This window comes from Grammomys surdaster, unplaced genomic scaffold (genome assembly GCF_004785775.1).
Source record: "Grammomys surdaster isolate TR1022 unplaced genomic scaffold, NIH_TR_1.0 243, whole genome shotgun sequence".
NCBI lineage: Eukaryota > Metazoa > Chordata > Mammalia > Rodentia > Muridae > Grammomys > Grammomys surdaster.
Genome location: NW_021604688.1, coordinates 3,213,519 through 3,230,223, shown reverse-complemented (window position 1 = coordinate 3,230,223; position 16,705 = coordinate 3,213,519). Strand labels below are relative to the sequence as shown.

Sequence of the window (16,705 nt, the reverse complement as noted above, 5' to 3'; positions counted from 1 at the left end):
CTCTCTCTCTCTCTCTCTCTCTCTCTCTCTCTCTCTCTCTCTCTCTCTCTCTCCCTGTCCCCTCTCCTATCTTCTCCTGCCCTCTCCTCCCCTTTCTATAAATGGAAACTTCAAAAATACTAATTCCCTGGCTTGAATGTGCCTTCCTCCCTGTAGCCATTAGGGTTAATAGCAAGCAGAACTTTTTTTTCTCTCCCCCACCACATTTTTGATCTGAGTATATAAAAATTACATATTCTCCGGTTTCTTCATTAAAGGGAGTGCTTTGCTGTTTATCATAAGCATGAAATGTATTATGGCTATAAAAGAGACACTTTTTCTCATTAATAACAACTTTTAAGTAGAAGATGAAGAGGGTAAAGACTGTACACTGATGATATTATTTAATATAAAATATTATGAGTTCTTTCTATAAGAGAGTAATGCATTGTAAACCAACTTAATATGTGAGGAAAACCATAATATACCTGTGTATTATGCTCAAAAAACAACTCAGACCCAAATACACTCATAAATTTCTGCTTAAAGTAGACCATAAAAATTCATAATATTTTCTTTGTATGACACAGATCTATACTTATGTAGGCATAACTTGTCATGGCTTGTCAACACAGATACATCAGCCTATCCACCTAAATCACTCTTTGATCTCCAGAGCTTAGCTTATAAAATTGGAGCAGTTTACTTTTTCAAGTCTATGTGTTCAATACTTGTTCACTTCAAAGACTGCTCAGAAGTCAAAGAAACCCGTACGTAGCCATAGTTCTTTGTCGCATAAATTCTACTGTCGAAAATATACCTCTTTTTCCACACTATAGACTGTTTCAAAAAAAAACTCTAATAAGTGTATCTTTAAAAAGCAGCTGTAATCTTCTACGAATTGTTTCTTGTGGTCAGATGACTCCAAGAGAAGGTTAAGGTAGGCCTTCAGTGCTTTGAATTCTACAGAAAGGGCTGGCTTCAGATACTATAGCACTATAGTATATATTGGTTGATATAGCTTTATCCATATGATTTACTTTATTTTAAAGTTAAGCATATGTGTGTATATCTGTTCATATTAATACAGGCAAGAAGAAGGTGTCAGATATCCTGGAGCTGGAGTCAGGAAAACTGAGAAGTGAACTCTCGAAGATCAGTAGGCTCTCTAAAGCAGTGAGCCATCTCTCCCACCTAGTTCACTATCAGTCAACGACAAACACTTGTTCACATCTTTGCTTCTCTCTCTGATGAAATAATAAATGCCAATTTATCCTTATTAACTTTAAATAACTTGGTGATACCAAGCTGGTTCTTTCAATTGTGCCAAAGGTATCTTACCAATTACTGGTTATTATCCACCGAGATCTTTTCAGTCTCTACACAAAAGATGCAATATGAGAAGCTACAGACGGAAAGACAAAAGGACAGATTGAGGACCCATCTCTCCTCATCCTTCTCTGCTTTTCTCTCCCTTGTCTCCCTCATACCCACAGCCAGACATATAGAAAACTTTCCCAGGAGGATGATGGGAACATATCAGGGCTCACATTGGAAGGCAAATTATCTCTATCACTAGCTGATAACTGTTCCTTGCTGTTCCAGTTAGAGTTTCAGAATACTGTGAAACTGGCTTGTGGTGTCAGGTACACACCTGGGCTTTGATACAGTGTGAGAGAGATGTTTGTTCTCTGGGATCAAATCAAATAACAAAACCTATAACAACTGTCTGCATCAAAGAAATGCTGTGAATATTAAAATAGGTGTAAATACACCCAAGGTGGGCTATTTGCAAAGGCTGGGCAAAGCCCACACTCTATAGATTTTCACTCTCTAGGGTTTTCACACTACACATGCTACTTTTTTGGATAGAAAATATGCTTGTCCTGCAAGAAGCAATTATGGTTTGCAATAAGATACAAAGGTGGGTGAGCCAAGGAGTACTCAAGGAAATAAGCTATTTACTATTCTTTCAGTGATTTCCCCAAAGCAATTTCCCTAATGCAACTTCAAAGGCAATGCCTGGAAATCTAATTTGGATCACATTTGCTGGATATGTGTGGGTCTGAGTTATTCTGTAAAGTAACTAATCACATGTCAAATTAGGGAAGTCTACTTATCCCTGCTTTGAGTTAATTACTGGTTGAGGGTTTCTCCCCTGTCTTCTATCCCTACCCAATCACTAAAATCCTTTTCTCCCCTGGAATTCAGGGTCAGCCATTAGCAAAACTTCTGAAATCTCAACATTTTCTCTGAACCATTACTTTGCATTTTGATTGACCAATCTTGGCTCTCTACCATGTGTACCAGGACCATGATACTTCCACATGTCAGACCTTGTCTTTTGCACATGTCTTGCACCACTGGGCCTGGAAATAGGGGTATGGTGATCTATGCAACCTCACTGTTTCTTTGGACCATTCTTTGTCCTTGTTCATTGATTTCCCCAGGATTGTGTTTTGTGTCATTAGAGCAAATGTATCTGTGTGACTCACTCTGGGGGACATAAATGGTTCATTTAGTCATGGCCATGTCCAAACTTACGAACCAATAAGTTTACTGTAATTCATTACAAGAACACAGATGACTCAAAGGCTGTTAGACCAGAGTAATCCCTTCCCAGCCAGTTACTTTCCTCTTATAACTGGCTGCCAGACTCTTAGACAGAGGGGCCATTATCAGCCTCCCCTCTCTCCTGTTACTATGCTCAAGCTGGTGAGCATTGCTCATGGGTTATCCTAGCTGTTCTATGTCAAGGTACCCTTGCCTGTGCCCAATACAGTTAAGGTAAGTATGCTAGTTTACAAACTTCTGTCCCTAGCTGTACTTTGTATTTTCTGTCCAACTCTTGGTTGGGTTGGGTTATCCTCCATTTCTGTAAGAATTTTAGCTCTTACTTGATACACTTTATCAATACTATTTATGTCATATTTTCCAGCTTCAATATCCCTGAAGATCACTCTTGAATTCCATAATCAGAGCCTCTGTCTGTTTTTATATCTTACTTCAAATTAAAAATGGTAATCTTTGCTCTAGGTAAACTCATCTATCAAAGGTACATTCCTCCTCCATACATTCTACATTCCTTCATTCTTATGTGACATCACCAAGCACACTTGCCAAGACCCGACAGCCATAGAATCTACCTATGGCCCAGAATTTTAACTTTAGGGAAACCACAGTATGGCTGCTGTTCTATTATAGCCAACATTGATAAAGGTAGGAGCATGGCCTTAATGCTTTCAGATGCATAGACAGACTAAACTATTCTTTCCATTATGCCTGTAAGAGTGCTTCTCCTACCCAAACTTTAGCACTAAACTGACATTCTTTCCATAGAAAACGCTGAAACAGGAAGAGACAACTTCTTTAGGTCCCTTCCATACATGTTTAAACTCAGCCACATCCCTTTCTACTGGAAGAGCCTGAGTTTTCAGCTGACTGCTTTCCAACATGCCTGTGCCCTTAACTTATAAAGCCAGCCTCCTCATCTGCCTAGGTGTCACTCACTCATCTTATTAGGCACATGGTAGTACAACATCCTTCCCATAGGGTCTGCTTATCCCCAATTGGAATTTTCCTACCAGTAAACAAATAATGATTCTAATAATTGTTCTTCATTAAGAAAAAACAATTGTAACTCACTCCAAGCATTTCCCACTTCTTTTTCTCCACTTCCAAAATTCTTAAATCCTTGAAATTGTCTGTACTCCTCCATAATTTCCTTTCTCTAGCTTTCATGTGCCAATCACATGCAAGCTACGCTTGAAGACCTTGAAGCTGTCTCTTTCTTTATCATGTTCATCCAAAAGGCATAACCCAGTAGACATTGATTTCCCCATTCTCCACCATTGTTCCCACTCCTCTCTGCCCTCTCCCCTTTCACATCCCCCTATCTTGGGACACGGTTTCCAACTCAGATTGGCATCAAATATCCTATGCAGCTAAGGATGACAATGCACTTGATCTTGTCTGAGTCCAGAACTAAGCAGGATTAGAAGTGGCTAGTTCTCATATGGGAGAAAGTACTGTCATTTTTCAATGTCTCTTCACAAAAACACATTGTTCTTTCAACTTCCCACACAAAAAAAGCATGTTCAAGATTCATCTATTTGCTGTCTCACCCTTTTTTAGAGTCTTTCCAATCTCTTGAAAGTCAACTGCCCTTGGGCTCAAGTCTTTGACCCTCTTTTCTTTGTAATTTACTACCCCAGTGGCAGAAGGAGGGCTCAAAAGGGAGAGGAGCATGGACACTAAGTCAAGTGCACCATAGTTAGAATTTATGAATCACTGTAGCCATTCTAGTCAAGACAGAATGTGTTTCAACTGTTATGCTCACAAGCTTGCTTACAGTTCAAAGAGGAATTAAGTGGCATTTGGCTTCTGGGGCCATTAAGAGCACATAAACAGTTAAAGGGCTGGGCTGTTCACTGTGCTAAGAACTAAATGGATGACTCTGCATTATTACAGAAATGCTGTATTTCTGCAAAGTTGTTTGCTTAAAGAAAATTAATTAATTCCTATGAGTCCACAGATGAGAATTTAATGTGATAGTCTTCCTCCTCAGGAATGATCTGTGGCCCTTTGTGGGACCACAGTTGGCTGAGTTTCAGCACAGTAGCTTCTGTGGAATGAAAATCTACCTTACATTGTCTTGATTCTTTGAGGAATAGCAACACTAACCTTAATTTATAAGAAACAAAGAAATAACAAAAACTGGAGCCGTTAGGCATAAGACATGTGTTGATCTCAGTCCATCACAAAAATAAAAGTATAAATATCACCCAGGAGCCCTCTTTTACTATATGGGAGTAATACTATATTGGATTCTGGTAACACCCAAGAAAGTTATTCAGGGAAAAGTGTTGTTTAAAATAAATAAAAGGGGAAAGAATGTCATAATTTTCTTGAGTACTAAGCTTTTAAAAGAAAAATGACAATAAGTCTTAAGAGAAAAAAATGTAGCAGAAAATTCTATCTCTAATGGCGGAGTAATCCAAGTAGTGACTTAACATTTAAATGATACCACTTTCAAGAGAACGAAGGTGTGTATGCTGGAGTCAGGTACACTCACCCCTCTTCTCCTCTCCGTTGGCACTGCCCTCTGCCATCTCAGGGCCATCCAGGTCTGGGTCACAGACTAGATCCAATGTTCCATCCACAGGGCATGATGACTCCTCTTTCTGTATGATTTTGAAAACAACAGCAATAACAAAATGATTTACAAATGTATTAGCAACTGAACACAACTGAATAACATTTTCAGAATCCTGAGGTATCATCAGGGTTTATATGTGAGTAAGAATTGTAGTACCAATTGACTTTTAATGGAAAAATTAGTCATTAGGATAAAAGAAGAAAAAAATAGAGCACTGAAAAAGCACTGTCACCATGGTAAATGTTTCTAGGTAGTCTTTGAAAATCTATACAAAGGGATGGAGGGATGACTCGGCACTTAAGACCATGGCCTCCTCTTCCAGATGTCATGATTCCATTTCCAGTGCCCACACAGTGGCTCACAAACTTCCATAACTGAAGTCATATGGGGATCCAACGCCCTCTTCTGTTGTGTGTGCATGTAGACAAAACACCCGTATACATAAAACAAATACATACATAAATATAAAAGACACCTATACACAAGATTTCCTATTAATATATACAGTTTTTACTTTTCAATCCTATGTTCCTTCTGATAAAGACCCATGGATGACATCTTAGAATTTACACCCAGGAAGCTACCAAAAACAAATGGAAAAATACAAGTAATTTTAATATGCTTGTGTTGTTTTCTATAACATACAATGTATGAAGAATTGGGGGAGTTATATCTTAAGGAAGAACTACTTTGCCAGGTATAACTCTGGGCATTAAAAACAAACTTTTCAAATGAAATTAATAAACTTTCAAAATAACCCATTACTTATTAAAGCAATAACTTGTTTTTAACTTAGCCAATCTAGTAGAACACACTAAACCCAATTATTCTAGTGGATTATAATTATTCTGGTAGATCATATTCCTAATTATTTTGGCAAAAGCTGCTGTCCTGAGGAATTTTCTATTTCAGATGTCACTTCCCATTCTCAAGAGCAATGAGGAGTCCACGAAATAATTAAAAAGCATTCATCCAAAGCTTCTTCTAATATTTATCTATATACCTCACAGTTTAAATTTTTATTTTCTATACATACATGTTACACACACACACACACGCACAAACATTCACAATTGGTAAAAGCAAAGCAAAACAAACAACCCCCCCCCAACTTTCTCCAGCTTATTATTTGCTACCTGATTTAAATCACTGTAATTTCATATAGGTGCAAATTGTGCAGAAGTGACTACAGTGAAGTCAAGATGTGTATGGTAACTTTGCTTACCTACCACTCCCAGCTGATGCTCTGGGACTTCCCCTTCCCCCCTATAAATCTCAGAGAATGAAGAGGTTCCTTGGAAGCCACAACTCCTTTCCACTCCCCCATGTTATAAAGGAAAATCTGAGGTTTTCCTTAAAGAAATCTCTCACCATTTATTATTCATACAAAACCCTTTCTATGGCATCTGAAAACCTTCTGGGTACAGAGGTCATTCCAAAAAAATCCAATTGTATTTACCTTCATATATTTCAAACTATGTGTGAAACACAGTATGCTAAAACAATCCAACTTACTTTGAGAGCATAGAGGCCCGACTTTCCAGGGATTTTGAAGAATGTTCCATCCCCTATTCGAGTGTTAGTGTGAAGCATGGCATTCAGACAGGCTAAGGGAGAGGTTCCACTGGAAAAAGAAATGGGTGCAAAACATGAGCCCAGCTGAGACACAAGTTATTAAGCAAAAGCATTCTCTGAGTGTAAAAAAAAAAAAAAAGAACCGCTTTACATGCCTTCTTAAAATATCTTCCCACCCTTGAAACATCTACATTACAATAAAGGGCCAGCCTAGTTTCCCCAAAGTTAATCAGATTCATCTGTTTTACAGGCTTCAGGCAAAAAGTCTCCTAAACACAAATTTTTTTTTATTCACAAGGCAACCAACATTTTACTTTAAAGAAATCAAGGCTGAAATTTTTCCGTGGTGCTATTTTGTAAATAGCACAATAAAGCCTCAGTTTTAAAATATTTCAGATAACTTAGTGGTTGCACTTGAACGATCAAAAAAAAAAAAAAAAGTTCAAGGCCTGCATACGCTTTCTCATAGGCTGAAAAAATAACAAAAGAATAATAAGAAACCAGCCGAGAACTGATTTGAAATTATAAGTATTTTAGACTGCTCCTAGTATCAAATTGCTCACATGACAAATGAAGAATTTGTATTTATGTTCATATCTCTCCTACAGCTTCTACAGTGTCAACTTTTCCTTGGATACATGGAACAAAGAAATGAGTGTTTGAGCATTCTGTCCAAATAACAATTACTTCTGTACTAAAGATATGATGAAATGAATTGTTACAGTGATATTTAAAAGAAAACAGACTATGTTACAGTAATGATTGAAAATATCAGCGTACACATGTACAAACATTTGTGGAGTATATTCAAGGCCTTACAAAGATGTTAATAAAATGTACTGCATGTGTATTGCAGTTTGCTTGCAAGTCAATACCTTTGCGAGCTACAATTGAAAGGTATAAACACTGATTTGTTTTAATGTCTATGTACACAAAGACAATGTGACTATGTGCATTTTATTTCCCATTATTCCAAAAGAGCAGTATTTCTTCAAATCAGTGTTGATTCGAACTGCCCCGCCCTACTCCACAATCCCCTTAAGACTTATAAGATTTTAACCTCAAATATTTTGAAACAAAGGAGCCTTTAAGATATGAACTTTCAAATTTTAAATCATTAGGTTAAACTAAAATTGTACGCTACTAAATTTTTCTAAAAGCCAAGATGATCAAATCTCTTATTTATTATGAAAACTTACTAGTAAAAATAAAAAAAATTGTTGAACTGCAGGAACACACTATTGCAAGTCAGCATGGATATGCATCGTGTACTGAAGGTTTGAGAGCATTATAATAATGTGAGTCTTTCTTTATTATTTTAGGAAGTAGCTTTTCTGTGCCAACATATAAATATAATTCCATTGGGTTTGACAGGAAACAAGAATCCTAATAGAAATTTAGTCAGAGGACGATGTGGCTGTAACAGTTGACTCACATGGGAACAGTACTATGGACTTATGTAACGTCTCTCCTCATGAAGATCCTACAAGCTCACTGGCCTCATTTCATTATTTTCCCGCATGAAAGATGCTTGCTCATATGTAAGTGGGCACAGCCATAGCTATAAAGACAAAATAGATTCATCTCCCTAGAACTATCTCTCTACAAATGAATTCCAGATAAATAATGCAACACGTTATACTGAACACTGCAAAATATGTAATTTTTATATTCCACTCTCCAGACAAAAGCACAGAAAAAATTGATGCTGGGAATGACTGTGCCAGATTTCAGGAGTTTTAAATTAGTGAAACTGTCAGAAACGCAGAGTTACTGCAGGGATGTGACAAGATGTTAACACGACAAGTCACATAGAATCCAATCCCCAAAAATTACACACTGTAGATCTTTAAAATTTAATAAAATTGTCCAGATAACATCAAACTCCACAATAGCCTTCCTGCTCTTCACACGACATTCCTAATGTACATAATTCCAAGTGTGTAGATATAGAACATTTAAGAAGAATGCAGACTTAAAGGCAACTAGGAATACAGAACAAATACAACACCACTCCAGTTTGCATTTTCTAAGTTAAACATGATCACAGATGATAAACTGGCTGTTTAGTAGCAGCTTCATGCGATGATTAGTGTCAGCTAAAGACGTCATCTCATAAAGACAATAAGCTTTAATGAGCACAAGTACATTAGTAAGATATATTGTTTACTAACTTAATAACAGCTCAAGACTTACCGTGGAAAAAATTTAAAATATATAATTCACAATTGTAAGATAATAAAACTCTAAAGCTTTCAACAACTGTCTTAATTTCCCCAAATATTTCCCAAAAGAAACAAATAAAATGTTTTGACTTAAAATTACATTCTCATTCTTGATGAATTAAAATGTTCTTGCAATTCAAGTCAATCTGATTAGTCATCCTTACTTAAGGTTTTAATTCCATTTCTACATAAAATATTATCTACATATCATTATTTTGATCTATCTCATTTAAAAACAATAAAATGTTTTCATCTAAAGATACCAATGTTTCCTAAAAGGAAGCAATAAATTCAATGTAATATATTCAGTAGAAAATACCTTTAAAGTATTCTAGCCTATATCTTTACTTATGTCTATTAATCTCAATTCCATATCCGAGATAACCTAGCCTTCTTTTCTTGAAAAATATGTATGTAATCTCATTTAACTGTTGTACAAAAGAAATAAATGAAAGCCTTATTTGTACATTTTATTATTTTATATTCATAAAACAAAGTATAATGCATACAACTATGGCTATGAAGGAGGTTAAAATATGTCCCCAGCTGTTTCTGTTCAGTTGAGACGAACATTAATCTTTTTCATCAGAATTCAACACATGAGCTCCAAAATAGAACATATATTGTGGGCGAAATCACAAACCATCAACATTTTAACAAAATAGCCAAAAAGTTTTAGGAGCTACTTACTTTCTAACAGGATGCGTTGGAGAAATGGTGACATCCATTTGTGAAAGAAAAACAAAGGATAAAGAAGAAAATAAAATTAGTTTTATCATACAAAGAACGATTTATTTCAGCATGTCAATAAGTAAGACAACACTCAAGTGTGGAACTAAATCTTGGATTTGGCTGCCTGGGAGAGATTGGGAAGTAAAATAGAAACATTAGGCTATAGGGTGACTGTGACTTCTTCGCTAATATTTCTAAGATGTTTCCACTTCACTGACAATGTGCATCCATTTCCATATGGAGAATATAAGAAGAAATAAGTAAGCAGGGTATTTGCTCCATACCTCTGCCTTACAGGCCCTGTACCTGGGCCATTCCCTACCCACCTGCCAGAGAAGACTTACTCTACTTGCTAGCTTTTCCCCTGCATTAAAGGTTTGTGGAACCCTTCTGGTTTGTCTCATTTCCCACAACCCCTGAAGCAGAACAGGGGTGGAATTTGGAGGGAGGGAGCAGGCATAATTTAAACTGTCTAGACATCAAAGAACCCCCAGAGACACTTTGCAGAGCTCCGGTGAAATACAGAAAAACCATTTCTTTCTATCATTCAATTGCTGATGGAACACATAAAATTTACTAACAGTGAATTCTGAGTGCTAGGAATGGACAGCTTGTCTATTTAAGTAATGTGAAAAACCAGGAAGGATGCTGGGAAATGTGATAGAAAGAATAGTCACAGATCTGACAATGACTATCTCAATCACAGGTGTCCATTCCTTCACACATAAAAACAGAATTTCAGAAGAATATTTAAGCCACACAAATATTACTTTATTACATTAATGTGGCTTTTGATAAAATGATAGAATCTGCTTCTGGTAAATGTTTTTGAATCTCATTTTTCAAATATATGTCTATGAAAAATTAATGCTATGCAACGTAAGTCTAAAACCTCAAGGAGTTTAATAAGCAATTATATAGCCCCCTTACTAGAGGAGAACTATGATAAATGCTATTAATATAAATAATTACATGCTAGCTCTCCTTTCAGAAAGGAATTGATAATAACTTCTTACAAATATTTCCACTGTAAGGTTTGAGAAAATATCTTCATTTTATAAAGAACATTTTTAAGAATAAATGATGCTATATCTGTTGATACATGTTAGAGTTTAAATTTAGATTGGGATTCTTTTGGCTTACTTGGTGAAAACTTAACTATTTTGCTCAGAAAGTGTACAGTCAACTCTATGTAATATTTTACAAATCATATTCTTGAAATATTAAAGAATGGATAATGCATCTTTGGTTATTTTGGCTATGTCTATGTTTACTATGTGTAGGCCTGCCAATGAAGAAGAACAGGTCACATTGCCAGTGAAGGAGTTGCCTTATAGGCTCTCTGACTAACACAGGGCATGTTGGGGACACATCAGTAATGTAGATGATTGAAAACAGCCTAGAAAATCAAGAACACACTAACTTGCAGCTGTGAAATATTGCTGCCAGTAAAAACCGAAATACTTTCAAAACTAGATACCTGTGAATACATTATGTGACTAATCTATGCATGTAAAATATCTAGGCAATGACAGATGAATAACCCCACCACAGAATGTGCATTTCACAGGCCTGCAATAACTTTGACATTTGGATTCTGAGAACAGAATCTACATGATTTGTGGAAGAAAGTCTCCAGGGAGCTCAGTGGAGTCTGAGAGGTGGGGAATAACAAGACTGGAATTCAGAAAAGTATAAAATAAATAGGAACCAAAATGAGTCAAATAAGAGATGGCTTAAAGGAAGACATGTTGTAAATTTATATGGGAACATATCTACATCATAATTTTTCATTGCAAGGCATCAAGCCCAGAGCTCTGTGCATGTTAGGCAAGGATTCCACCACTGAGTTACATTTCCAGATCTTCCATGATTTTCAGTATTCATTATATATCTAAGGAAAAGTTGTAAACGTAGTCTTAATGTTCCTTTATGAAGTAGAGCCACTGAGGCAAAAGATAATTATCAAATAACATGATTTGTGTTCCAACTTAATGCATAAATTTTAAAACGACATTACAGATTTAAAAATTTAACCCACAGCTCTGATTACCCGTTGGCTTATATGAAGGAATGTCTTCTTAGAGTATTATTCTAAGTACCAGAGGCAAGAATTTTCTGCACTTTATAAAGCCTACAAGTCACTGTCTGATGGACTGTAGAAATCCATAGGGACACTTACTATACTGACATGTTATTGTGGAAAGCAAACTCTTCTGTGGAAGGACAAGAATTTACTTACTATTTTAACTTAGTCATATGAATAGCAAGAAATCTTCTAAATTAAAAAAGAAGAAATCTTCTAAATTCATTCTAAATATAAAGAAAAGATATAATCTATTATATAAATTTCAAAGACTCTGCCTAACAAAAGGCAAGATTTTTCCTGCCAATTACAGACATTTTGTGGGGTACACACCACAAGGGCAAATTGATACTAGTAAAATTCTCACACAGCCATGTATGCTACACACTACCATAGCACCTGGACTACCACAAAAAGTATTCAAACATAACAAGTGAGACTCCAGACATAACAAGTCAGAGATAGTCAGTCGAAGTACAACTGAGGTTGGACTATTTATTAAATGAATCATATTTAATTGGACTATCATGATGTACGTCCTTCAGATAAAAAATGGGAACGACAAAAGCTACTATTTCATAAGGACTATTCTGAGATTGAGCTAAAGCGTACATAGATCTGAGGACTATGTTGGTAAACTGTAAATATTCAAGGGCTAGCTGGGCTATTTACTACACACTACCATTACCGCTAAAAGTGAGCAACTGTTGATGTTCAAATAATATCAACTGGGAAGAAACTGACATGTCAAAACTCATGTAAATCTTGGCTAGGTAAATTTTTATTTAATTTCTATGTTTTTTTGCCTCATAGTAAAAATTAAGGTAACACATGCCCATGGGGAACTTAATGAATAGCTTGTTCTACATAATATAGAAAATAAATGAGGAGAAAGAAAGCAATGGATATGTATTATTATGGCCAGCGTATATTCAGAGCATCTATAGTATGTCTAGGCCTTTGCAATCATTCTCCATATTCCTTATAGTCACCATAGAGTGTCAGTGCAATTCTCAGCTTTACAGCTGTGACTGAAGCCTGGACACTAAGAAAGATATCAAATAACAGCCAAGTATTAGACCAAATTCTGATTTCATTCCCAGACCCATGCTCTCTGAACCATCTGGTGCTCAAACCACAGAACTGTCCCTTCCCATGAATACTAAAAGGAGAAAGGAAAGACACAAAAGCCAGATACTGTAGATGTTAGGTGAGCTTAGCCTGTCTTCACTTAACACTGCACATGACAACCATTTCCTAAGGGTTGATTTCAGATGTTATAGAGAGCTGGCCTGTAGGAGGTAATGGTTGCATGTCTTCCTCAGGTAATGTTAGTCATGAAAATTAAGGAAGAAAAGGCTTTGGGAATACAGAGTGGAGAATCCAGACTCATAATTGAGATGCCTCTGTAGAACTAGATCATTAAAGAAAAAAATTCTATTCATTGAACAAACATTTATGCAAACCCTATATAAGTCAAGCTAATCCTCAAATAAATTTACACTCTGACAGTGCTTTGCACATAATAGAAATGTATGCTCAGCTGAGATGAATTTTCTGAGTACATATGAAAGGACAGGGGACTCAAGAGAGAGGCAGCCTTGAGGCATGTTTTAAACCAGAAGAAAATCATTTGGAATTTAAATACCGCCTTTAGTGTATTCCAAACGGATGACTGCCCTTAATCCAAAGGCAGCTTTAGTCAACCCGTGGAAACTTCGTACCATTCCCCATCCACGACAGGCCAAAGGACATACTCTCAAATACAGATTTCCAAAAATCTGTCTTCAAGAAATAAAATATTGAATTCCATATACCAATCGGCAGACTAAACCTACCATGACATATTGATATCATTATAAACTGAAAGCACACACTGTGCTCCACCCATAGCTCTCGTCCTCTCATACCATGTGACAAATAGTTAACACAGTAAAGTCCCACATCCGCCTATGTGACCCTAAGCTATGCTCCAAAAATATTTCAAAATGGTGTTAGAGAACACAACTCTTTATGTTCCCTCCTCCAAATTAACCAAATAAATCAACAATACATACCAAAATTACAAAAAAATACATTTTACCTTTGTTTCCTACCCATATAATAAAAGAAACACAACCCTGAGGGATATCTCCTATTGTGGTATGACAAAACATGACACAATTCTATCTATATTTTCATGATTGGAATCACTAGGAAAAGTACTTAGGAATATTCACTACAAGAGACATTTAGTTTTATTACCAACATGATTCCATTATTTTTGAAAGCATGTAAAACATTTATTTTTAGAGATGCGTTTTTTTTTTAATTTTATGTGTATGAATGTTTTGCCTGCAAGTATGCTTATACACTACATGTGTACCTAGTGCCTCTGGAGACCAGAGGACAATGCTAGATCCATTAGTTCTAAAGTTTGGGATAGTTGTAAATATCCATTTGTGTGCTGGAAACCACACCCAGATTGTCTGCAAGGCCAACAAGTGCTCTTAACCACTGAGCCATCTGTCCAGCACTAATCACTGAGCCACCTCTCCAACCCTTACCTCTTAGCCATCTCTACAGTTTCTAGCCACTGAGCCATCTTTCCACTCCCTGAAAGATCTATTTTATCACAAAATATGATGTAATGTGATGATTTCTCCCTGTACAGATTTAAAAAATCAAAAGATAGATACAGCCAAGAACTTTAGGTAGCACTGATAAATGTATCTATTCTAAACCAAGCATGGCATGTTTTCAGAATTACCTTTATAGGAGACACACTGGGCAAGGAAATCACCTTCCTCTTGATTCATGTTGGTTCCTTCTCACCACCCCTAACTAACGTACTGGATTATCCCATCCCTTTCCCCTGTAGGAAGCCTTACTAAACGCTCATCTTAAATTCACATTCTTTACTTTCACACACTCTAATCACTTTGTCCTTCACTGACAAGAGGAATATTCCTTTGTCTCTCAATGTCCTTCCACATTTCTGTACCTCCAGCCTCAATTTGTGCTGCACACTCGGCCAAACAATCTTTCTCCTCCTACAGCCATAGCAATCAGAGACTGATTTTGCTAATTAATGACTTTCCCTCCCCTACCAGAGGAACGACCAAGTGCAGTTACACTTGAGTCTCATATGATGCACTTGACACCTGTCTCAGCTTCATCTTCTCCAACTCTCTGACTGCTCAACTATGCTCAGGAGGTTGCCATGTGTCTATGGCTCTCAATATTCTGGTTCGGCCCATGGGAAGCCATTTGTTGGGAATCATCACTCTCATCAACAATGCTTAATTTTTGCATTCAAAATACAAATTCTAGAAGAGAGTCAAACCACCACACACAAGGTGATAATTCTGGGCTCTAAGGAGATCCCCCTTCCACTTTGAGAGTCTCAAAGCTGTATTTCTTTCTCATGCTTTGTCTTCCAAAGCTGTTTACACAGTTCACCTCCACAGCCTCACCACTTCCAATTAGTTTGAAAACCTCATACAGAGCCTAAAAGAAAGAGCTGTTATGCATGCAAGCATAACATATCTACCCTAGTTGGCTTGGTATCTAGAAGGTTGGCTTCCTCCTCCTTATTAATATAATTCCTGCATAGCAATCAATGAAAACAGTCTAGTTTCCCCACCAGGAATGACAGCTGGATGAAACCATCTCTCTTGTCATAGTGGTTGGGAGTTTTGCATACTTTTGTAACAGTAATATAGAAATATAGAGACAACATAAGTAATTTTCAGTTGGAATATTATCTGTGAAAACACAAATAAATAACTCATGTACGCTTAGCCACCTCAGAGCCCGCTGAGAATAAAGCTAGCCAGAGAAAAATGAAACCAATCCCAGAATGAGAAGAGGGAAGAAAATTAAGTTCTCAAAATCCCCTGCATCAAATATTGAAGATGAAGCACGGGATGGCTAAGTTAAATAAAGCAAAATGGCCTTGCTTACATCTTTACTTGTATAATAGAAAGCCTGAGACAAGATAACTTCACCCAAGCTATTACTTCCTCATCTGTCACAGTAAAAGAACATAGGTGTAGGGTCTTTTAAATTATTTTATCACGTTTACTTTTAACTTCTTTTGCATATGTAAACATGTGTGAATGTGTGCCATTAAACAAGTGTGGAAGCAGGTTTTCTCTTTCCACCATGGTGGTCCTGGGAACAGAACTCAGGTAATCAAGACTGGTTGGAAGTATTTTTTCCCACTGAGCAATATTACTAGCTCAACCAGTGCTTTAAGGATCTCCTAATATATTTATAACTAAGGTTTTAAATCAACCTGTAGTTGTTACACTGCTAGATTTTCAAAGTGTATTCCAACTGGCTACTTGACTGTATGTTTCTCTCATGTCAGTGTTCTTTGTTAGCAAAAGCACTAATGGCTTCTCCTGTCTATCATGATCTTCCTGCCCACTGCAGGCATTACAGCTGAAGCTGATCTGACAGTGTTAGCTTCTGGCTAGTCTGACACTACATTGCTGCTTCTGGCAGTCAGACTCTATTAACGATTCTCTATGCTCCCTGCACATTCAGGAATTGTTGATAAGCTAACATTTCACAATTCACAGAGAAGAACAAATTTGGAAGCTTGGTGATTCCAAGAATTGGCTGAGGCTATCCAGACATGGAGATTGTGAAATATTCTTCTGAGAATATAAGCTGATATAACCTAATTTGGAAAAACATTTGGCAATATCAAGTGAAAAGAATCTATCTACATGTTTGGTAGATCAACAATCCTATATTTTCATAAAACCTCTAGAAAGTAAAGTCTTGTTTTTACTGAGAGATAGTAGCTACAGGAAAAAAATTATAAATGACCTAAATGTTTAGTACATATAGCTATTAATGTAGATAAATATTTTCATAGGTAATCACAGGAAAATATGGAGTCCACAGTATAATAATACTTAGCAAATCTTTGATATCAGTTGCCTCTAAGGAGAAAAA

General features: G+C 36.5%; 1 protein-coding gene across 1 annotated transcript in view; it reads right to left on the bottom strand.

Annotated features, from left to right (window-relative positions):
- Asxl3 (ASXL transcriptional regulator 3) overlaps window positions 1-16,705 on the bottom strand; it is a 170,786-nt gene that overhangs the window by 103,856 nt on the left and 50,225 nt on the right. Inside the window, exons 5-6 of the mRNA XM_028774885.1 lie at window positions 6,653-6,761; window positions 5,054-5,162 (exon numbers count right to left, since the gene is read on the bottom strand). Of these exons, the coding sequence (XP_028630718.1) occupies window positions 5,054-5,162; window positions 6,653-6,730 (187 nt within the window). The 5' untranslated portion in view covers window positions 6,731-6,761. The remainder of the gene's footprint in view (window positions 1-5,053; window positions 5,163-6,652; window positions 6,762-16,705) is intronic.